This window comes from Vidua macroura, chromosome 1 (genome assembly GCF_024509145.1).
Source record: "Vidua macroura isolate BioBank_ID:100142 chromosome 1, ASM2450914v1, whole genome shotgun sequence".
NCBI lineage: Eukaryota > Metazoa > Chordata > Aves > Passeriformes > Viduidae > Vidua > Vidua macroura.
The window spans coordinates 125,538,997-125,563,583 of record NC_071571.1 but is presented as its reverse complement, the minus strand read 5'-3'; the positions used below and the strand labels follow the sequence as shown (position 1 = coordinate 125,563,583).

At 39.4% G+C, this 24,587-nt stretch overlaps 1 protein-coding gene across 3 annotated transcripts in view; it reads left to right on the top strand.

Moving 5' to 3' along the window:
• The window catches only part of ZNF704 (zinc finger protein 704), a 101,648-nt gene extending 77,780 nt beyond the window's left edge, over positions 1 to 23,868 (top strand). For 2 of the 3 annotated variants that reach the window (XM_053970661.1, XM_053970671.1), the window contains 2 exons: positions 5,531 to 5,625; positions 7,194 to 7,466. In XM_053970661.1, the coding sequence (XP_053826636.1) occupies positions 5,531 to 5,625; positions 7,194 to 7,305 (207 nt within the window). In that variant the 3' untranslated portion in view covers positions 7,306 to 7,466. Of the gene's footprint in view, positions 1 to 5,530; positions 5,626 to 7,193; positions 7,467 to 22,313 lie in introns of those variants that run through there. The other variant, XM_053970681.1, reaches the window with a different exon arrangement.
• Positions 23,869 to 24,587: the final 719 nt, after the last annotated feature.

Sequence of the window (24,587 nt, the reverse complement as noted above, 5' to 3'; positions counted from 1 at the left end):
TTTTTAACACCTTTGTAACTGTCTTTATCAGTGCAGTTAGGTTCTTTTTGCATCAGTGTCTACAAGCAGACAATTGCATCTATAGTTTCTATAGTATCTACAGTATATATTTTTTAAACTATATCCTTACAAAAGAACATTCTGGTAGGTGCAGAGCTTGGCATTATGTGCTTCTTTTTTGTGCCACTAAGAGATTTCTTAAAAAATTAGATGGAAAAACAGCCTGGTGATGTTTATGCTAACAGGCCAGTTGGATTCAGGCAGTGGGACTGTTACCTAAATGAACTCTGAAGATGAAGCATTTTTGAAAGGCAACTGTAAGAAACAATAAAATTAAATGCAAAGTCCCATTTTAGGAGGTTACAAGTATGTAGCCCCTACTAATAGCAGGAAAATATTGTTTTATACAGAAAATATGTTCAGTATCTATTGCATTTTGTTATTAACACATATTGCAGTTTGATAGCATTTTAATGAGGATGTATTCAGTGGAAATTCAACACTGACCTTTCTTCAAAAAGGTGGCGTACAAGGCCTAATTCTGTCAATAGTGATACTAAAATCCTAAGCCATCAACAGCACTGCAGAAATGTGATATTTGCTTAAACACAGAATTGCAATGATTCTAAACGTGTGGTACACCACAGTGTAGGTGTGGTAGTGTGGGGGGAGTGCAAAACCTTCATGAAGAGTTGCAAGGAATTCAGCTTGTAGTGTCTGATGTGGGGACTGCTGAAAGTAAATGCAAATCACTGTTTATGAGTAATGGGAAATCTTCTCTATGATGAATATAAATATTAATGTAAATAGAATATAAAAATTAATATAAATAAATATTAATCTAAAGTATCCTCATTTTATTGGAAAGCACTGTTTTCATTATAAATTAATATTCTCTAATCATAAACCTTTTTGATATCATAACATCTCATTTTATATTACACTTTATGAATTTATGAATTTTTAAGGTGTGTTATATAAGGCACATTGCTCATCCAAAGAACCATATAGCTTTTTTTCTTCTGACAGTGAATATTAGACAAGGCAATAAGAGATACTATTTCCCTCCCTTCTCCTCACCAAATGAATCTCCAAAGCTTCTTACTGTCAACCTTTGGCAAATCTTGGAGATTTTCTGCAGAGGCTGTGGCATCCAGCAGAGCTGATAAAAATGAAAGTGACTGAATCAATTACACTGCACTCTGCCAATGAATATTTATTAAATTCCATCAAGGAACAACTAGCAGTGAAAGACATCATGCTGGCAGCAATTTCAACAAGAGTGCCTTGACAGAGTGTGCTATCCACAGAGTTCCCTGAGAATTTGATTTCCCAACAATGGGGTTGATACGGAGTAATTATGAAACTGGGTCCTTTTGTGAAGTAGCAGAAACTGGTGCCAGGAGTGTTGGGAATCTAAAAATGCAATTAGTCACATTGTAAATCAGACACTTAAGAGGGCAGGGTTAGACACGTATGCATCGAGTTTACTTGTTCAGGCAACAATGCTGATCTGTGGCTGTAGAGTGGAGAGTTCTCAATAGAATTTAAGAAATGCTAAATCACTTTCTGAGAATTCGATGGAGATGGCAATGATTTAAGTACAATTTGAAAGTAATCCCAATACAAATCTGGGGAAGCAGTGATGCAGAATTACAAACTGCTCAGGGAACCATTTGAACTGCCATTATAGCTCTAACAACATTTATAAGGCTGTTTAACAAAGAAAAAAATAATAATAAGAAAAAAATCTTCCAGGTTTGCATACACTTGACTACTTTGTTATCAGTGTGATCATTTATGAATTACAAAGATTTGCCTGCAGTGAAAAATTATGTGCAGTAAGTGAGGGTGCAAATGCAAATTTATGTTAAATACCTGTATATTAAATTAAAGTTTTATTTCTGTTTCAAAGTAAATTAGATATTGCTTTACAAAATCAGGGGTCTGGCAATTCCCACCCTTACACTGAGTGTAGGTACTTCACCTGCATTCAGACTTCCTTCATCTCTGATGGGGTTTATTTAAGGCCAGACTATGTGACAAAGCCAGCATAACAAACTCACACAATTGTGATGTACACGGTCCCTGACATGAGACACAAATCTGTACCACCCAAGAGAACCTCAGAGAGTAAGTCCAAACCATTACTTTATGCCTGACCCTTAATACTTAAGCAAGCAGTTTTCTAAAATGGCTTTGGAATACTTTTCTGGCCTGGACAAATCACTGGACAGGAAAAGATTAGGTAGAGATTTGAAAATGTGCATAGGTCTACATATTTTCAGTATAGTCTCCTTTTATGTTTATTTTTTGACACATACTGTTTCCCCCTTTCATTCCTGTGGACATTGAATTTCAATGACATTGAGCACTTCCTGCTTTCTGTCCTGGGAACTGGGGTGTTCAAACACCAGGAGTTGCATTAAGTCCTTATTTTCAGAAAGTCTTTATCAGAGCAGCACTGAAAGGCCTTTGTGAATATGGGTGTACTTACCAGCAAGTAACTGAGCACTTCAGAACAACCCATACATGCTGCTGGATCAGTTGGGCTCAGTATGTGGCTGCTCTAGGCTCAGGAGTATTCACAACATCTAAACACAGGCATTTATTTAGATGTCTTGTAGTCATAAGGGAGGAGACGTGGCCAAGGTCACTTGGTCTGTTCATCCTGGAGAAGAGGAAACTGAGGGGACTCTAAACTCATTGCAGTTTAGAGCTTCATTATGAGGGGAAGAGGAGGGGCAGGTACTGATCTCTACTTTGTGGTGACCAGGGACAGGCCCCAAGGGAATGGCCTGAAGTTGTGTCAGAGGAGGTTTAGGTTGGATATTAGAAAAAGATTCTTCCCCCAGAGGGTGGTTGGGCACTGAACAGGCTCCCCAGGGAAGTGGTCACAGCACCAGCTGGCAGAGTTCAAGAAGTGTTTGGACAATGCTGTCAGGTACATGGTGTGACTCTTGGGGATGTTCTCTGCAGGGCCAGGAGTTGGACTCAATGATCTTTGTGGGTCCCTTCCAACTCAGGTTATTCTGTGGTTCTGTAATTAGGGGAACCTCCAAAGCCCTTTGTGCTCTGAATCATGCATAGGTTAGATTCCAAGGCAAGTGGGAAATACACTTTTTCATACAATTTTTTGAAGATAACTTTGCAGGTGAAAGGTTGAATGTTGGAACAGTTATGAGCCATTGTGAGATGTTGTTCCTTACAAGAAGCAGAAAGGACAGACCAATTGCTCTACCAGTTCAGGCTGAATTAGGAGAATAAAGCAGCCACACCCTAGGGATGCATGAGGAGAGTGAGTTAAATGATTCAAATGGGATGAGCCATGGTGAAGTCCATATGTCTTGGTACTGGAGGACTTAACATAATGACTATGTACTTCCACTTCTATGTAATGTATGGTAAAAGTCTTCCTGAATGTCAGTATGATCTCGACTGTCTGATGCTTACTTATATCTGCCTGCTATAAGACACAAAAATGTTGAACAGGCAAGATCTTTGATAATCTGATGTTTACAGATGACAAATCTTCTCTCAAACCACAGTTCCCCCCCCCAGGAGTTGTAACTGGAAACTCCGGGTCCTTGATTCAAACAAACAGTGTTATTTCACTCTGCATTAGACAGCGCTTCAGACATGAAAAGCCTCCAAGAGCAAGGATTGCCTTCTCAGGGCTTGCTCTTAATCTGCTCTTAGTGTTCCCTATAGAGAGCAGCTGACTGGTATTATTTAGACCTGCTACAAAGCCCATCAAAATACACTAAAGCTCAACTTCGGTGCTGTGTAGCTGCCTTGGTGTGCCAGTCTGTGGAACCATCATGCAGAGACCCTCCCAGGAGAATGTGAGGGAGGAGTCTGCATGCTGCAGTTAGTGCTCCAGCCTGATCTCTGTTTGGAAGTAAGCAAGATAATTGCTTATAACATAGGAGGCCATCCAAGTACTCTTCTGTTCAATGACAAACAGCTAATATATTGAGTGTCACTTACTAGTGGTACACATAGAATAATTTCTGGTTTTTAAAATGTTTCTGAACCCTAGCACAATGACGGGAGATCTCTGGTTACTGGTAATGACTGGAACAGTACAGTGTCTGGTGAATGTCAAATACTACAAAAGTGCTATTGCTTTGCATTTTATCTTCAGTGTTTCAACCATTCTTTGGTAAAACAAGGAAAGTGGTTGATAAAAATTTGGAAAAAAGTAGCAGAGAACAAGCTGCCCTTAGTATTCTGGAGGGATAGAACAAAAGGAGCTAATGTGGTCTTTGGATGTACAAAACATGGTAAGCTGGCAGAGAGAGAAGAAATGTCTTCCAAGTTTTGCAGGTATATTTTGTATATCAGTAATGGTCTTAAGTTTGTTCAGCGTGTGAGCCACATACGCAGTTAAATCAAAAATTAATCTCGCTACTAGCCAAGCGTAAAAGTTGAAAGTGTCTGCACTCAATTACAAGCATTCGTTTTTTGCTACTATGGAGTATCTTTAAAATAGACTTTGTATCAAAAATTAAAGCACTTACAGTAATTCTCTTCAACTGAGGTCAGTCAGTTCCCTCTCTTCCAGATATTGTAAAACTTGAAGAGGGCAGGAGGGAAAAGTCATAGCAGTGCAGAGAACTATGACCATATCTGCAGTTCCTGGCAGCAGGAGGCTGACTGTGCACTAGATGCTACATTCAATGTACAACAAAAAAAAGAGTGTTCAGAATTTTTTTCTGGTATTTTAGATGTAAAGTGGTTGTGGCCTTCACACAGGAGCAAAATAAGACCATAGTAAAATAATTTAGGTATTATTTAAGGCCAAGCTTTATGCCATGTGATCACTTGAATGATGTTGCCAAGCCTCATGCTCATGTAGGAGACTTCTTTGGAACGTCTCAGAAGACCAAACAACACCCTTCCCTTGGAAACATTTACAAAGAGGAGACCTGCTGAGAAGGTTTACTGTGTGGAGTAAGGAGATACATCTTGTTAGCAACTTTGGTCAGAAGGGCTGCACTGTGCTCCCTGCCTGTTAGACCTCGAGGGGCCCCACTGTGAGTGCTCTTCAACAAACCCTCTTCTCCAAGGGTGTCTCTCCACAAAGAGTGCCAAGTGACAGGAGCAACAAGTGAAATCCCTTTTTTTCATAGAAGATTGTTGGTATTGATCTCAGCACAGGACAGAGTTTATTTTTCCAGTTACTTTCTTTGCTTAAATAGGAAAAGGTTTTCATAAGAGCTATTCAGAGTTTTTAAATAAGAATGAATGTGTTTCTTGTAGTTTCCAAAACCTGCAGTGATGTTCATCCATATTTTGGATTGCTCTAGGAGGATGACTGGAAATACAGGGAAACAAAGAGAAGCTAATGTAATATACCTAATGCTAAATAAACTTCTCACTTAATTACATTTGTATGGTATATAATCACCTTTCCTGGGTATCCTTGTCACCGTGCAGCATAATTTGCATTTTCTTGGAAAAAGTATTTATACTGCATTCACATGTGTATGTTATTCATAAGCAGCTTTTTTGTCTGTATTGACAGGTCTCACCAACCCATAATCGTCCTGCAGGGAGTGGAGAGCAGAAACAGTCCCACACAGTTCTTTCATCACCGCCTAGAGTAGCATTTGGCTTGAGGTATGGGACCATTAGCTCCTGCTGACACACAGCCTCACAGCTGGGAGGGTATTCAGTGAGTAAGTTGTCAGTGGCCAGAGAATCAGAAAAAGCCCACTGCCAGCCCTGATTGCACTTGTCAGGCAGTCTTGCTAGAGCTCTTCAAAGTAAATATTCAGAACCTATTTTTCCCTTCACTACCATCCAAGGTAAAGTTCAGTTGCACTGTCTGGCTTTGTGCTTTTCCCTGAAAGGCTGGACTATCTTATGTGTTTATGTCAGTCAGAATGGCATTTGGCTACAATTGAACTGTAAGAAACCCTGTCTTACAATAAATTAGATTAAGGCAAAGCTTTTTATGCCTTGTCTTCCTAGACATAAGCTGCATTCATTACCACTAAATTTAACTGATATTTGACCAGAATCTACTTTTAAAGTATTCAAAAAGTTTGGTTAAAAAAATCATACTGTAATGCTAAATTTCTTACAGTAAAGAAACTCCTTATTTCTCACAGTCCTAAAGGTGACTGTACCCTAAAATGAGGCAAAAAGAAGATTTCATGCTTTTCATTTTCTTTATGACTCTCAGATCATTGCATATGCTACAAACCAAACTTGGGATCTTCCCAATTCATGGATTGTGCCCATTCATTAATGTTCAGTTACCAGAAAATATGTGGGTATGCAAGAAAGGAATCCTGTGTGTGACATGCAATATGTAAAACCAGTATTAAACAGTTCTGTTGGTACAGTTACTTTATTTAAAGATTCTGGGACAGATGGCATTGCAGTAGTTAACGTTGGATTGCTTGGTGAAGCACTGCTCCTCAGATTTGCTGTCTTGCTGTGTGTTGAATATAAAAAAATCCATTGTAACAGTTACTTGGATCATTTTCTAAACTTGTGATCTTCCAAGTGTGGTTGTAAGATAGAAAACAGGACAATTATTACAGCTTTAAAAGCAGGTGCTGTCCACCTTGCTGACTTTGGGGACCACAGAGAAGGTGCTATGAGTGAGAGCAAGGGTTAAAACTTCCCACTCACTTTGTTGTTTTTCAGTCAATGAGCTCAGAGCAAACTGCAGGAAGGACCAGGAGCTGGTAGCTTGTCTCTGCTTTGGCATAGCTGATACCTGTTGATGGTCAAGGTCTGCTGCTCTGACCTATTCCAAATATTTTACCACAGCTCTGCAGCACTTTAGCCTGACATGGCCTAGCCTGTATTGTGGAGCAGCTATGACTGCCCATTACAGCTTGGCACTTCATGAGGCTGAAGTATAATTTACTAAGTCCAGATTTAGTTGCTGGCTAAAGTCAGGGCAGTATGTTCCTGGGATCATCCTAGGAGCTCAGCAGCTGCTGCAGAAGCTGTGGAAGTCAGGTGAGGAGAAGGCCTGGTCCCTGAGAGTGACAGTCATGGCCATACATGTGTCTGTCACTTCATCGGCTGGAATGAAAACAGCCCAAATCCCATGAAAGGCCATGTGTTCTCTGCCTCCTGCACTACATTGAGTTTGTTGTCCTGGTCTTAGGGTGAAAAGCTAAGCTACTAAAGCATCTCGTTAACGAGCTTCCCTTTCTCTCTGACAGGAAGCCTAGAGGGGAGGGGAAAAAGTGTCGGAAGGTCTATGGGATGGAGAACAGAGATATGTGGTGCACTGCCTGCCGGTGGAAGAAGGCCTGCCAAAGGTTCATCGACTAACGATTGAAATGATGCAGAGGATTTGGGGAGGGGGAGGACAACAGCAGAAGCAGATTGCTGCAGCTGCACTGTATCACTTCCCATGTTCCCCTCCATGTGGTGTTGGGGGTTTTGGTTTTTTGGGGAGGTTTTTTGTTTGTTTGTTTTGGGGTTTTTTTTGTTTGTTTGTTTTGGGTTTTTTTTGTTTTTTTTGTTTTTTGAAGAGCTTTGTATTTCAAAATGAAGCACTTGTAGCCAAGGAGAAGCACTAATTAAAACCTGTGTGGAGCAATAGAGCAAAAAAAAAAAAAAAAGCAAAACCAAGAAGACCACACAACAAAAATCTGTCTGAGTAAGTGTGGAAACCAGAGCAGCTATTAGTGTTCTTCTGTAAAAAAAAGGAAAATATTAATTATTTTGCTAATTCTGTGAGCTGCTTGCTCCCTAGGATCATTTTTAACCATTTCAGTCTTTCTGCTGTGAACGTCTGTATTTGCTAAACTGAACAATTTTTCTTTTCCTGAAATGAAGATCTCTTTTTGAAAGCTTTCTAATAAACACTTCAGAGTCATATAAGCTACAGTTTTCTCAACAAAAGCTGTACTAAGACTGGAGACTGCTAAATAATTCTCCTGATACAAATGATCATGGTTATATTTTTGAAAAGGGCATGTGGGAAAGAGTTGGGATTTTAATTTGATTGTTTATAGGAGAAAAGCAAAGCTGATTTTGCAAGAAGGACAAGCAGCACTCCTGGAAGTTTTTTAAAAGAGACACAGACCAGTGGAGTGGAACAAAGTAATTTAAGTACCAAATTGGATTTTGATCCTCTAGAGGAAGAAAAGCAGCAATGGCAACTCACCAGCAGATACTGTCACGAGAAGTCTGAGGGAAGAAATACGGTGATGCTTGATTGAAACCCACAAGAAAGTAAGGGGGCTCCAGTAGCTTTTCTTATTACTCTCCCCTTTCTGAGGGGGGATGAACAGTTGGACCAGCACAGCTGTTGCTGCAGGAGGCCTGTGAAGAACTGGTAATTGCAGCCACTAGGATTATCTGTAATACCTAATTCAGGGAAATGATCCAGCCCAGCAGTTCTGCTTTTGCTTCCTTTTCTCTTATTTCAGAGATTGTTGTTAAGATAATGGTTCGTTCTGTTTTTTCTTTTAAAGTTACTAAGATTTATTTGATGCAAAAAATTGGTAGAGAAAAGAAAATACCCTCTTTCCACAACATCATCTCAGAAAAAGTACAACAGCAAAGGAGCAACATACTTGTGGTAAAAGACCATTTCTTAACTCATTTTGATACATGAATTAACGACTTTCTCTATTTGCAGTACTTGGATTGATTTGGGTATTTCAGTTTCTCTGTCCATTAGGAAGTATACACTGGAATGTGGCAACCTGGTGTTCTGTGTCCACTTGTATCAAATTACTGTTAATTAATTATTATTTCAATGCAAAAATAAAGGAAGGATTTACTAGGAAGTGAATGTATATGGCGAAATAATACTTGCCTGTTAAAGAAAACAAGACACTTTAAAAAATCAAAGACACAGAAGCAAAACTTTGTCTATTAATAGAGGCTGAAGGGCCACAAATGCCTGAGTTATTTTTTTTCACATTTGAACATTTGAACCAATTGAAATTAGACCAAATCTTTTTATATTTTTTTTAATTGTCTAAGCTGGCTCATTCTCATAAGAGGACTTTTAAGTATCTAAACAACTTTCTAAAATCTGGTCCAAAGTTCACTTGATAGCTTTATTAAATGTGCAGCACTGCTTGTATCTGTGTAAAAGCACAAAATAACAATGCAGTTGTTTGGAATAGAAACTGTGGATTCCATAGGGAAGCAGTGAAAAGAAGAATCCATAATAGAAGCTACTGAAGGTTATCATCTGATTTTCTGTGAACAAGTTAATTGGGCAATCAGGTGCCTAATTTGAGCATGCTATTTCTGCAGTTATTTACAAATTGTGTAATTTACATGCACAAGTGGCAAGATACACTTGCATGCATGCAGTTACTTGGTTTTTTGCCCAATTGTGTTCTCTAAGTCACACACAAAAAAAAAAAAGAAAAACAGACTCTGAAATCCAGTAAGGCCCTGAGATATATACACATATGAGTGTTTATGAGTATTTTCGTATGTGTGTGTGTGTATATACATGTAAAACTATATATATTATATAGTTTTATATGTGTATATAAAATCTGAAATTAACAGGGAGGAGAAAGGTTGTTTTCTTTACAAATAGAAAAAAAAAAGACACTAAGAGTTAGTGGTTATACTGACCTGTATTATCTTCTTTCCTCTCAGTAAAACATGGATTTTCTTTACAAGTTGTATTTAAATACCTCATAGTAATTCACAGACATTTCATCTTCAAACACTGGGCTTGCTGATGGTGTACTTACTTTGATAAAACTTAAAATTTGGGATTTTCCCAAGATATTCCTGCCAATTTGTTCCCCGCATTTTAAAAGCACTCCAAGACTATAAAGCGTTCCATAATTCGACTGTTGTTGGACTAACAGTTTTTGCCTATATATTTGTTGTTCACCTCCTTTTTGCTTTGGAGAATTTTTTTGAAAATAATGTATCAGATTGTATATTGTTTCTATAATGTCATGGCATTGTGAGCAATTTTCCCAAGGGCACTTTACGAATTATTGTAATAAGATTATTCTTTATAAATTTCTGCACAGAAGAATGGTTTTGTTGCCAGACCAGATTGCCCTCTGGTACAAATTGAATATAGATTGCATAAAGGACTAAAGCCACAAACCATCAAAACTGGAGAGAAAGTTGGTGTTAACGAGTCAGAAGGTATTAATAAATCCTGCCAGGACAAAGCTAAATTACCAGTATTTTTACTCAACCTTTAATCAGTGTTTATATTAAATCAGTTTTGGATCTTATGGCTGTGGCATTTTGGTTCATAGTAGGCACTTGTGGAGGTGCCGTGTCTGAAGCAAGGCCGGCGATAGCGCGACAGCCCAGAGCGTTCTGCAGTCACTTTGTGCTTTGAGCTCCCATTAACTCATGTTGCACGAGCAGTTCAGCGCCTGCCGAGATCTCCTCTGTGATCCCTCACACAGCCAGCAAGAGCAGAAGTGTCAGCTAAGCCGTCCTTCTGCTGGCAGTACTGATCGTAATCTGGAGTAATCGCTTCCATTTTTCAGTCTCTTGCTTCTGTGTTGCTTTGGGCTGTGTCGCTGTCCTCCTAACACCTGATTTATCTCACACTTCTGCACTGACCAGTCCAAAATAGTCAGATTTCTTTGTTTTCCTGAGGAGGAGCTAGCCTGAGTGCTGTGGTCATTTATTGTCATCACTACATGCCAGTTGCAGTTTTTGGTTTCTCTCTGGGAGGTAGGTCATTGTCTCAGACCCCCCAAGAGAAGTCAGAAGGAATGTCTTGAACACATCATGCAGTGTCTGTATGCTACAGGGAATTGGATGGGGGTTCATCTATGTCAAGAACCAGAACTTGATATAAAAATGTAAGGATCTATTTTATTGTTAATAGCATTGACGTTGGTAACAGAAATTGCCAGCATCAGTATCAGAGTGGAGATCAACCATACTCATCCCAAATATTTTTCTTTAGGAGTTTCCTTGTTAAAACAAAGCTATTTCCTGATTCCCCATTCACCCATCCCCCAAAAGATCTGGAAAACGAGGTAATTTTAGAAGTGGGAAATTTTAATGGCAATTTTTAATATTGACTGTGCTCCAGCTGCTCCTCTATGAAGCTATTGAACATTACAGCTCAGATCATAGTTCATAAAAGAGTTTCCACGCAAAACAATGTGCCTGATTCTCTAGTGCCTTGCACAAACGCAACAGGATATACAAGATGCAAAGTGAGTAAAACTTCTTCTATTCCAATTTGCAAGTTTACACTTTTAACCAATACCATCATCACCTAACACATACCTGTTGGCAGGTCAGCCCTGCTTGTGTGAGTAAGCTGAGCAGAATGCCTGTCTGTCAGATTACTTTTCCCAAATCCTTAGCTTGGTATGAATGTTAGCTATCTAATTATCTACAAATTCCTTGCAGCCATTGGCTATCTTTATTCCTTCTCCCTTTTGGTTTTCACAATAATGGCTAGATAGGCAGCACAACAGGAGGTAAAGCTTTAGCCAAAAGCTCTTGTAGAACCTGCACGATAGATTCCAGCACCATGCAATGTCCCAGATGTTCTTGGCACTAATTTCATTTTGTCATTCATTCTGATGGTTCATTGGGATGGTTCTCTACTGCTTATTGTGATCTGGGACCAGCTAAAATGGCCCTGTTGAGAATCCAGGACAATCGCTATAGGTGTCACGCTTCAAAGTGATTTCTTTCTTGTGCTGCCTGTAAATGTGTTGCAACATGATCTCGGAAGCAGGACATGGAATTAGAGGCTTGCTAGCCATTTGCAGAGAAGTTGGAGGTTGCCAGTGAGGCTTCCTTCTATTGGTTCAAGGTTAGAGGCATCTGCTGGAGAAAGTTGTGCTGCGCCTTTCCTTAGAAATATTTTGATACGGCAACATTTGTAAAGCCTCATGTTGATCTTATATTTTATTCAATCTTCCTGTGAGGTGGTAGCATGCATGTAGTTTGGGCTTTAATCTGCATTTGTCAGTTTTTTCTAGTACATAACCAGGCAGGTATAGGTTATCATAGTATTAGATATCATTGTATTAGATTTTATTCTAATACAAGTTCAGCAGAATTTTATGGCACCTTTGGAAAATACCTAGATGGAAGTCATGGACAGAAATCAAGCTGAGCATTTAAATACACTCTGTCTGCTAGATGGGAGCAGCTTTTCTTTGCATCCATATGGAGCGGGAAAATCTTAACAGACAATGTACACCTTGAGAGTGCCCACTTGAACTTGAACTGCTCTTTCCATCTTGGACTACAGTGCTTTCACATTGCTCTCAGTCCTATCCAAATGTGGGATTTAAGGAGGTGTGTGTCTCCGATTGTAACTTTTTGAACTTATTCCTCAATACAGAAAGCACTCATCATGTTCTTTGTGCTTCACACAGACCATTTGTAACAGCAATACAGAAGGACTCTGGGAACAGGGAAATCAGCCTTTTTCAGATGGCACCAGCCAGAAGAAAGTACAGGCTGCTCTGGTGTTTGCTCACATTCACAGCAAGAATTTATTCAGCTGATGAAATAGAATAGATAAATTTAGTAACAAGCTGGTGTTTTGCTGGTTTTTGACACATCTTAACACCTAGAATTTTCTCCTTCTGTATTTGAATCTGAATGTGAGATCTCTCATATACCCTTGAGGGAAATTAATTTAGCAATATAAATGTTCTTTCAGTATTAAATCAGGATTCTTTATGTAATTAAATTCTAAATATGGGCTTGAACATTCTAAAATGTTTGAGTGTTGGTATTTACTGCTTGCTAATCCTCTTTAAAAATTCAGGTTTGATTCTGGAGTCCTTAACATAGTATCACATACAGCATCAATTAATATATGATGTTTAATGGCAATGGCCAGATAAACAAAAGTTACTAAAATGTTTGTAAAAAGCTCTCTCTGGAAGATATGAAAAAAGAAAACAGTTGAAACAGATTTCCTCAGGGAACGTGAGAGGGCTGTAAAGGCAGGATGCAAGTTTGTTTGAATGGAAGATGTCTAACAAAATGATTTTTTTTCTATTTTTAGGCAAAATGAAAAGAGCAATATGTCACTACTTGAATTATTAAAATTAGAATGAAGCACTAATTGATGAACATGATCTTACTTAATGCTGTAGCTTAGGAAGTTCCAAATACAAAAAAAAAAAAAAAAGTTACATAAAAATACAGAAAATTAGCTTAAATCATAACCTAATTATAATGTAAATCTATACAGTTGTGTAAATCTTTTCAGGATCTAGTGTAAATATAAGGGCTTCTTGTCTACAAAGTTGCTTGGTCAAAACATGCTTTGTCTGTAATTGCATTACTTCTTACCAAATGATTTCAGCAAGCAAAAAAGCAGTATGTCAGCATGATATCCTGGAGAGTTGTGTACTGCACTTTGCAAAGGGCTAGTTCTACATGAAATTAAAAGAAAACATGTCATCACATATTTTTTGTCATATCTGCAAAGGTATCAGCTTCAGTAAACCCAAGGTTTTGAATTGGGCTGTCTAGGATTTTGAAATTCCACAAGTTTTGCAATTTCTCAATTTTGCTGTATTTTTACACAGAAAAATCATATTTGATCCTTAATAATCTTTTCCTATCAATTCTTTTTCCTGTGTCCAGGCACTCTGTCTTGCAACTTCCCAAATGTGTATAGTGAAGTGAATAAAAATCAGCATCTTCAGTATTAGTAACTACAAATGTAAATAGCATTTACATGGTATCAGAATTTTTAGTATCAGTGTTTAACTGTAGTAATTAATTTTTAAAGTGATGCCAACAAATCTTTCAGGGAAGGGGAGCACATAGTTTGTAAATTACAAAGTGCAACTGCACAGACATAGAACTGCTGGTATTTCAGGAATAATATGTAGGCTTAGGTTTATCAGAGCACTCGAGTATGTGTTTACCTCCACCTGTGGAGTTTCTTGATGAGACTCCTCGTGCTCCTAAAGTTTGGCACACATTTTTGAGCTCTTCTGAAATCAGGCCTTGGCAAGAGCAGATACTCCTATAGCTTTGTCTGAAATATGCACTTTGTGGGACAATCTACCTTTTCCTGGATTTATGCAATTTATCTTGTGTTAGGAGACCAGACAAATTTACAGATTTTTTTTGTTTTTTGTATTGCAGAAGGGAAGGTGAAAAAGATACAAGTTCAGCTGTACATTTCAGCATGTGAAAGCATTGGTTAAGTTGTAAAAGGTGTGTATTTGGCATCAAGCTCAAAGAATCCTACTTGAGCTCACTGAAAAAAAATACATGATAAGCAAGTCACATTAAATAAATTTCACTTGTTCCATCTGTATTTCCTGTACACTCAACACTCCTCCAGGCAACTGGAGGCATAGGAGCTATGAGTATGCAAGGAAATAAATGAGTTTACCTAAAAACTTTAGGAATACTATGTTTTTAAGCCACAAATGATGTTGCCTATGTGTGATTTTTAGTGTTAGAAGAAAATAGACAGTAGCCTTATTAACCAGGTGCAATACTTAAAAAGGGCTAAATTAGGGAAACAAGTGATGCGTCTGTACATCACTGCAAGCATGCGCTCTCTGAACATGAACTTTTACTGCACTGGCATCTTAATACCTCTCTGAAATTATAATGTTGGTATAATTTTATAACTGCTTATTATACATTATGAAACAAAATTTGGGAATTCCTAAGAACCAAAAGGAGGAGGGAGAAATTGTAAATCACATAGACTAGTGGTATGTTATTTTCCATAACAAAAGTATACCAAAACACCTTTACAAAGCCATAAAAATTCTGGATTATTGAAAGAAAAAAAAAAATCTACTCCCCTTGGTTACAGAGATAGTTTAGTCTGAAATTTTCCTTGATTTGTCTGTTGCATTTTCTCAAAGTTTTGGGGTTTTTTTGTATTCTGATGGTGAAAACATTCTTAAATTTACCAGTGTTTGGCTTGAATGGTATCATTTTGAAAAAAAGCTTTTAAAATTGAGTTCTTCATGATACTGTGCGGTCTGAATGAGATCATGCAACATGATCTGCTCCAGCTTTAGTAGAGAGTTCATATAAGCAGAAGATTACAGGAAAATATTGCATTGAGCATTCATTGTTCAGTCATTAGAAAGATCTGAACAATCAAACGAAAAGCTCCACTCACATATTTCTTCTCTCCATCTGCACTGCAGGGTTGATGGAATACAGGCTGCCACATGTATCTGGCTATCTCACCCCTGTTTGGGGATTTTTTTTTTTTGCTGATAAATAATGAAATACAGTTCAGAGAGATCTTCCCATCTTTCTTACTGTTTTTGTCTTGTGCTCTGAGTCCAGAATTAACTGAAAGACAGAAATAATCAGGTCTGTTGAACAGAGACTAGTTTGATTCTTTCCCTGTTTGACAGACTTCTAACAAGGGGCCAAAGTACAAATACAGAGACAATAGCCAAAAGGGGCTTGAGCCTGAAAAAGACCTGAAAAAAATTGCTCGCAATTGGATCCCAGTAGGAGGAAACTGGTCATAAGCAGTCAATTACAGAAGTTCTGTAGTTGTTTTTTGGTGTTTTGGGGTCTTTTTTTGTGGATTACAAGTCTGGTAAAATGCAGATCACATTGTAACAAGCTGAGCCCTCTAAGCAGTACCGGTTTTCTCAGGAAAGTTCAGTTATTCCCCTGAACAGCTTCATTGACCAGGGCTGTTCACACAGGTAATGAAGAACAAAGGCACGTGGGTTTTCCTCTGTGTACTTCCCACTGGGATTGGGAGTGTGAAATTGTGAATCTCCCTTTCTGAGGGCTTGAAAATTGTGCATTCAGCTTTGTGAGAGGGATGGATACAGTGGATACCTCTGCACATGTGCAGGGCTCTTGGAAGAGTTTCTACTAATACCATAGTGGCAGTACTCTGGATGTGTTACCTAGTGACAAATTTAAGAGCTGTTAGGCTGTGGTATTCAGCCTGTAATCTATTCTATACCAGCCCCAGGGAGAAGGGGGTTTCTCAGTATGGGATCCAGGATAGCCAGCCCAATTTGAAAGGAGTCCACACCACCATAGTCCCTGTGCTGTTGGCTCAAGTGCTGCCTTTGCTGTGTCCACCTAGAGGGAGGTTGGTTATCCATGTGCATTCATGACATGTTCATAGTACAGAACACTCTTTTGAAGAAAAATAATCTCTTTTTCAGCTATTAAAATAAAACTGTGGGATAGCTTTGAAGTTACAGAAAGTTGTTGAATGAGTCACAGCATTGTCAGACTTTGAATCAGGCATGGTTGTTTCCCTCCTTCCAGAGCCATGCTGCAGCTCCCTCAGGGGCTCTCACAGAGCCCTGGAAACTCAACCAAGTTTTTCCCAAACATTTGCTGGGACCCAGCACTGAGCCCTAAACAAGTTGGACCCCCAGGTAAAGGAAGCTCTTTCCAGCTCTTTCCCAACTCTTAGACTACCTAAGTTAGTGTTTCATTAGTAGACCTTTGTAAAGGGGACATTGCCCCATTGCTTGCCTCTGGCATTTCAAATCCACTGCTGCATTTGCAAGGAGCCAGACATTATCTTGCTCAGTCACGGAGTTTGGGAATATTATTTTAGATTTAGACCTCTGCATCTTGCATCAGGCTGCAGTTCCACAGCAGATTAAGGTGACATAAGCTTGTGCTGCTGTTGAAAAAGCTCTTCCCACCCTCAGCAGAGACATTTCTAGAGAGAAGTTTCCTGAGTTATGCTGGCTTGAGCCAGTCCTGTTAGTGTAGGTCTGTATAAAATGCTAGATCGCTTTTGGCCTGCTGGGTCTGTGGCCCTGCTCTTCCATGGGGCAGGCATGGTAATGTTGCCTTTACCCCACTCTGTTTTGTCTGGAGTCTCATTAAGGACCTGATCTTGCACATACCCCTACAGCATTAAACTCAGGAGAGCTCCACCTATGGCTGGTGGCATTGATTTTGGTATGAAATTAAATATATGGGGGAAAAGAGGAATTAGATCAATAACTGTACGTGCAACGAGTCTTAAGACTGCATCTTAACTGCTCCATGATTCTGCTAAGCAGATATTGGAGGAGTTAAGGGATGTGAAAAACAACCTTAACTGGATCTTGTTCCTCCCTGGAGCCAGTCTGGAATTATTCACAGTAATCTTAGGCCCTGCGAGGTTCATTAAGGGGCTGGGAAGTCATGACCTCTGTAAATCTCTGGGTTACAGAGAACCAGGGTATACTTCTTACCCAGATGCGGTAACAACTAGGAATGATCCTCAGCTGCTTTGCTAGTGCAGAGTTTTAGCCTCTTTTAATTACAGCTTCAGTTTAATAGTGATGAGAATGCTGGGCAGGAGGTAAAGGGTCATCAGGTAACTGAAGAAGGAGGACCATCAGCATCAATTGCACCATGGGTTTTTTTAACTCTCTGAAAAAGCAAGCATGTTTCTTGTCACTTGCTATTCATATTGTCTCATGTAAGGAAAGTATTTCCATCACAGAAGGGGGTGAATTTAGCACAGGGTAAGCAGCTGTAGGAAACTAAAAACCCAATTGCCTAGTTTTTATGAGTAGAGGATTTCTAAAACATTCTGCATGCAGAAGACAGCAGTATTTATATCCACACATACTTTTTTCTTGCTTCAGTCACAAAAGAGAAATACCTGCCTGTATACATTGTTCTTAATTTGTTTCCTATCAAATCTTGTTTCAGAGAGTAAAAGTAAGTTCAAGTTCTTTTTTAAAAACATTTTTTTCTGAATTATTATTTTTAGAACCAGAGCATTTCCTCTTTCACTTCAGTGTAAAATTACAGAGCTTTAATTTGCTATGCATCGCACTTTATATAATTTTTTCACTTTTTGGGCCATGTATTTTTGATACACAGAACAGTAAAGATTTTATTAATCTAGTTTTAACTTGAAATTAACCATGAAACTAAGATGTTTTTATAAAAATGGAAGTTCCCTAAAATACAGTAAATAATCTGTTTGGGTCTGAGACATTTTTTAATGATACATTGAGAAATATTATAGCTTCTGAAATTATTTATCATTTGGTAAATTCAATACATTAATGGATATAATGGTTTAAAGTGGAATGTGAATGAGGAGGAGACAAAGTTCTAGACAGTAGATTTCCTTATATGCAAAACCTGCATTAGTTTAATTGATAAGGGTTTAAAAAAACAGCCTAATCTAGTTTAAAGAAGTGTGAAACTGTTTTAATAGGCAAGTTTAAAATGCCAGGAGCTGATAGAAATTTGGAAATTATTTTAAGTTAAGCACCCAGGAGCCGTTTCTCCCTGTGCTGTGCAGTGCTGTGCAGTGGGCGGCCTGCAAAGCCCCTGGGTTCTGCAGGCAGGGAACTCGTGCCGGTACAAGGCAGCAGCAGAAGCTGTAGGAGAGTACAGATTTTCCTGCTTTAAACAGCTCTATTCCCAACTTGCAGGACCACTGCCAGGTTGGCAATAGTATTTTCATTTGGTTTTTCCCGACTTCATCCCCACTAGTTTTGGGAACTAGTGTCCTAAAGACAATCCTTTTGTTCCTAAGTGAATTAATGAACTCTTCTTCCCTCTGGTTTTGGCGTTAAGCTTGCAGCACTCACTATTGCACATAGTTTGTCATAATTTGTAGATGCCAGTTTCAGCATTTTAAACAAAGAACAGCTACTCTGCCCCAGCACAGAATCCTTTTAATCTTATGGAGCATGCTGAAAAATAAAGACCTTTTTGACTTTTACTTTGTCCAAATCTTTATTCCAAATCACACAAAGAAAAGTGAGGCAAACAAGGCACATGGCAGTGAAGAGGGGAGAAAGAGACAGCGATGCTCATTTCCTTCCCAGGGTGAATCATTCCTGGGCTCCCCTCTCCCAGGCTGAACATGTGTGTGCATGGACCATGCACAGCTTGGAAGTCATGTAAAATCCATCCTTGCAAAAGCTCTTAGTTGGCCACCTCCCAGAGACCCCTGTTCCTTTTCAGAGGGTTCCAAACATTCTGCTCATTTCTACATCCATAGGTAAAAGTAAAAGCTACTTGCTGCTCCAATAGCCTGGGTATAGCTTCCTATTGGACTGCAAATGTATCATCTTGCCATTTTTAATCAAGCTGCAGTTCTTCCTGCAAAAGATGGGCATGATCCAGATATTTGTGCATGCTGCAAAGCTGTTGTGTCCTTCCAGGGACCGCCAGGAGTTCCTGGAACGAGGCAAGCACTGCCAGTGGTGTGCAAGCCTTGAGCTTAGCATCAGTGGTGCATGTGCTGAAGAGAAGTGTGGACTGATGTCACCTGTCCATCCCACTACAGAAATGAGGGCTGCACAGCAGAGCTCAGCTCTTGGAATTATGGGCCAAAAGCTTAAGCTTAAAACTTTTATAGTACACACTGGGTGTCTGAAAACTCAGTCCATGTTTGGCTGAGGAGCAAGAGCAGTGTCGGGCCCTGTCCAAGGTCGTGTTCTGTCAGGGAGCACAAATAGCAGCTCTGTGGCCCAACTGGTTGCTGTATTTCCATGCATGTTTGAAGGAAGACCTAGAAGAGAAGACTTGCAGATGCTATTCCTTAGCAGTCTGGTTTGATTCTGCCCTCTGGGGGCAGCCTGTGGGCTGGCACAGCACATTTAAATAAGGGGCTTCCACTTACAGTGACTTAGACATAGCAAAAAACTGTTTCTTGTAAGAAGCAGGTGCTCTTCTCATTCTTACAACATTAAAAACACACAACAAAATGCCACCATACAGACCTTTGTCAAATGCTCACAGCACCAGCAGCTAAGGGAGAACTCAAGAATTCAGAGGACCTTGGCCATAACTCATCAAAAAGCCTCTGCAGTCTGTTGCCACTGAAAATCATTTAGTGCTGGATCAAAGCCATCCAGACTTGGCCCTGCAAAATTCCTCTGAGACTTTTGCTGTTATTTCATTTCAAAACAATTGTTAAAATCTTTATGTCAGCATGAGTCAATTCTGCCTGCTGAATCAAGAGTACTTCCAATGGACTTCAGATATCTTGGGAATTATTCTCAGTACAAGTCAGGCCACTCCAAACATTCCAGTTGTTTTTCTTAAATTAGAAACATTTGCAAAATTAGCAATATGCATATTAATGCCTAAAAGTTGATGAAAGTAATTGAGTTAAGGTACTGAGAAGTATCTGCTTGCACCTGAAACTTTAAAGAATGACTACTGAATTTGTGATTTGTGAGCATGAGCTCCTGAATTCTATCAACACACTAAACCAGCTTTGTACAGAGTAATTTTATAAAAATTGAGAAGGTTTGTTTTTTGCTCAAGTTGCTCAAGTAGTTCAGGTAATGAATAATTTGTTTCTGATCAATGCATTTTAGAAAGAGCAAATCTTATCCTCTTGCACTTCTAATACTCATTGTTTGTATGGAAAGAAAAAAAAAACTTTACTACTTTTCCATTTCCCAGTGAATGATCAGTTCACTAAGCAACAGGCAGTGTTTCTTGACTTTAGATTGCAAAATATGCTTAGATAATTTTTCTCTCCTCCATATGAATCTAGTTATATGAGATTCTTACCTTTTTCTAGCTTCAGAAATGCCTTTTGCAATTTCCATAGATACAGTTGAATAAAAATTGCAAGGAAGAATCTAAGTCAAATGCTAAGTAAAAATAAAGTACATGAAACAAACATGAAGATAAAGTATCATGAGAAAAGTCAATCCATTGCTGAATTAAATATTTATAGAACACATTGATTAGCAGAGAGTACTGATCTTTGTTAGAATTACATTTAGAAATAGACCACTGTGTTTTAGTGTCACGAGTGACAAAGGAATTTTTCTTCAGAAAAAGTGCAAACAAAAAAAAAACATTAAAATAGATCATTTAGACCAAGATTTTCTCAATTTAAGCCCATCCTGCCTGTTACATTACTGTTGTACATTCAGGAATGCTCACGACAACAGACATTCCTCATGGGAAGCAGCTAGGTTCCAAAGTGTCAACTAAATAAAAGAAAAATGAGCAAACTCATAGGATTTTCTTAGTACTAGCTCAGCTATTGCAAAAAATCGACCAAAAAAAATCCAAAACAGCAAAAAAGCACTACTCACTACTGAACTAGAATTTCAGAAGTTTAAAAGAACCATGTTTTGATCTAGTTCACACACCATAGCTAAACCCAGGTTTCTGTTGGTTTGCTTGTTTGTCTTTTGGGGTTTTTACTTCTTAACCTGAAAGCAGGGTCTGTCATTACTGAGATGACCATGGTTGAATAGGAATCTCTTGAAATTTTAAAATACATGATTAGAGAAACAACAGACTTCAAATGAAAAATTACTTTAAATTATCTCAAAAAAGCAAAAAGAAGAGTTAATTCTCTATTTGGGAAATGCCATTCAGCTACCATTAACTCCCAGGCTATGTGTTTAACTGACATCCTGTAGCATTGTCAGCTCACATTTTTGTTAAAAGCAGATGGTGATTAAACTACATAGCTAAGGACCTCCCTTTGGTCTTCGTAAATGAATGTATACATACAAACTATGCATTTTCACACAGCTGCATACTGTATCTTGAATCACTTCAACCTTTCCCCTAGCTTAGAAACCCCCAAACTTCAGGAGCTGAAGGTGTTCCCACCTCCTTTGGCAGATATTTGTCTCCTGTCTTGTTTCTGCTCTCCAAAAACCTTAGCTGCAGGACAAAACAATGCTGAGCTGCACAGCCCAAGGAGCAGAGGGGCTGGGGGCTTGTGGCCAAGTCAAGGACCTGGCATGCTCTGGGGGACCAATTTGGGCTCCCAGGCCCAGCGTGGTCAAACAGAGGTGCAGTATCTGTGGAGCCTCTGCCAGAGCCGCTCCAGCCCCTGCACCTCTTGCACTCTGGCTCAGCATCCTGGAGCTGCGGCAGGCGAGCAGGGCCAGCAGCTGCTCTCACCTGCACTCAGCAGGAGTTTGCAGCCACACTCAGCCCAGCTGTGCCAAGAAGAGGCCACTGCCCCTGGGCTTGCAGAGGCCATCCTCCCCCTCGGGACAGCCTTTCCAGCCATCACGGGTTCCTTCTGACCATCCCTTCCCCACAGCGCCCTGCAGCACGTGGGAGGCAGGGATGGCTCCTCAGGGGTTGTGGTCTCACTGCTGAGACCTGCTGCCCCAGGTGATGCAGTGCCCAAAGTGCTCAGCCCTTCCTCCTAATCACTGGGGGACTTCAGGGCTAAAGGGGTGTGCAAGGGACAAAGGATCAGAGCTTGGGTTTAGTGTACCTTCTGCTGGAAGGGAGCAGGAAAGATGGAAAATGGATGTCTTGTTCTTGTAGCTGGTGTAATTAAATATGGGAAAAAGATACTGCATGCACCATTTCTTAGTTAAATTTTGAGTTGTCGCTGTAATATACATCAGCCCAGTCTACTCAATGAAGTGTGATTCTTATGCTTTATCCTACAGGAAGAAAGACCAAAAAAGTAGAAGTAATAAGAATATCCTTGCTTTAGACTAAAGCAAGCACGGACTCAACAACAAAGATTTTGTTTATATGCAAACTGTTTAGATATTTCATACCAGTATGAAGGCAGTCATAGTCTTATGTATCCAGAGATTTGCACTCATCTAGGTTATGTTAATTAAAAGTATTTTTGTGGTATGTATTTGTATTTGAGGGGCCAAGTCTTTAATTTTATATTCTTCACAAGAATTAGTGTGGTGATTTTGTTTTTCCATTTGCTGAGCTACCTGCCCATGCTAGTTGTTCATTTGCATAAAGAATATTTCCACTACTTCAGAGGTTTTTGGGTGGTTGTTTTCAAAGGGAACCTGCCCCAGAGGGTTCCACAGGATTGTCCAGCATGAGTGGGAGGCTCTCTGGAGCAGCAGGTCACCCTTACCAGGATGTGGCCTGTCACTGCAACAGACACACATGGATTCACTTGCCTGCAATCTGCAACTGCCCTGTGGGCCTGGGGTAGCTCTAGCTGCAGTCCCTCAAATCAAAGCTCTGACTGACCCTGTCAGTCCTTTGCTGTCACTTATATCACAAAGTTAACTTTTTACAACGAGGAAGAGCTTCCAACTCTGGCACTGATGGAAATACTGAATACTTTTAATATATATATATATATATTTGGAAAGTATTTGAAAAGTGTTTTGTCTTTTTTTATACAACTTTTAGCCAAATAGAAAAATTCTGATTATTACTTCTGTGGATACTGTCCACCTGTAAATAAACTCATATATTCAGGTACATGAACCTGAAGAAAAAAATAATAAAGACTGTTCAGGGGCTATGCGCTTTGCTAGCTCCTGGTTCCTTTGTACATAAGAGGTAACTGTTTAAATGTTGGGTCGGGGGTTTTTTTAATTTACTTGTTGTTCCTCTAAAGAAAGAAGAAGAAAAAAAACTTTTGACTTCGTTTTCTCTTTTCTGAGTTAATACAAAGATTTTCTAACTTTTTACTGCAGAAATGGATAAATACCTGGTGCTAAGTGAATGTGAGTCAAACTGGCCATTGCAGACACACCAGTTAGAATGCACTTTTCCTGTGGCACACAATGTATTTTCTCAGAAGGGACCTTCAAAGGACTGTCAGATGTTTACATTTCTTCTTGTTGCCCCAGATAGTTTTGAATATTCAAATAGCTTCCAAAAATAAAGTCATGGTCCATAACTGATGCGACAAATCCTTACATTTAAGTATCCACAACAGCTTTGTACAAATACCATTTTAGAGATAGTTGAAATATTGGGCTTTCATACTTTGTAATGCTTTGATGTGACAATAAATATGCTGTTGCTATCTAGTCTAACTTCATTGTAGACCTGTAACTCCCTGTTTCTGGTTATGTCATGAATTGCACTGGCTTGAATTCAGCCAAATACTGACTGTTCAGCTGAAATATTCCGACTGTTATGATGTCCACAAAACATTAATTAAATGCACTTGTATCTGACTACCATGGAGTATGTCAAATTATTCATGTAATAAATCCCTTGTGTATAACTTTTGTTAGTTGTTTATGTGCACTTCAGTTCTTTCACAGCCATGAATGCCTGTGCATCAACCAAGGACCAGCTGGAGTCAGTCAGTGATATCCTTTGCATCGACTTTGTTATGAGCAGGGCTGATTTCCTTCCCTTTCATCAGAGGGCTGATGTTTACACACTGTGAGCTAAGACACACAGGACAGGGATGTTGAATTCTACGTTTTGCCCCTGTCAATTTGAAGTTCAGCCTTTAGCTGGTGACTCTGGTTTCCACTTCCAGGCTCACGCTGCTCCTCCTGATGCATTCTGCAAGCAACGCTTCCCCTGTCCTGCTCCTGGCTGGCAGCTGGGGAGCAGCCTCCCTGTGCACAGCAAGGAGCAGTCCTGACAGCAGAGGATTGTTTGGCCAGGATATGCCTTCGCCATGGTAAAGCTGATGAAGCAAGCTGGAGAGGCATCCCTGAAAAAAGGAGTAGTTTCTTGAAAAAGGGAGTCGTTTCTTGGGGGGGGGGAAGTATAAACTAATACCATTTCTGTCCAATTTCTTGACTCCCCTTCCAGCTTTGTTAGGTCATATTTAGATTTTCCTTTGGCTAATGCGTTCTTACCTACTGCTGCAATGCCAAGTCCAATATAAATAGCAAGGCTATTAAACTTAATGAGCGGTTTAATCACTCTTCTTGTGCTCGCATTTTCTTCCCTTCAAGCAGCACCTCCTCACCACACACGTGAGCACTCAG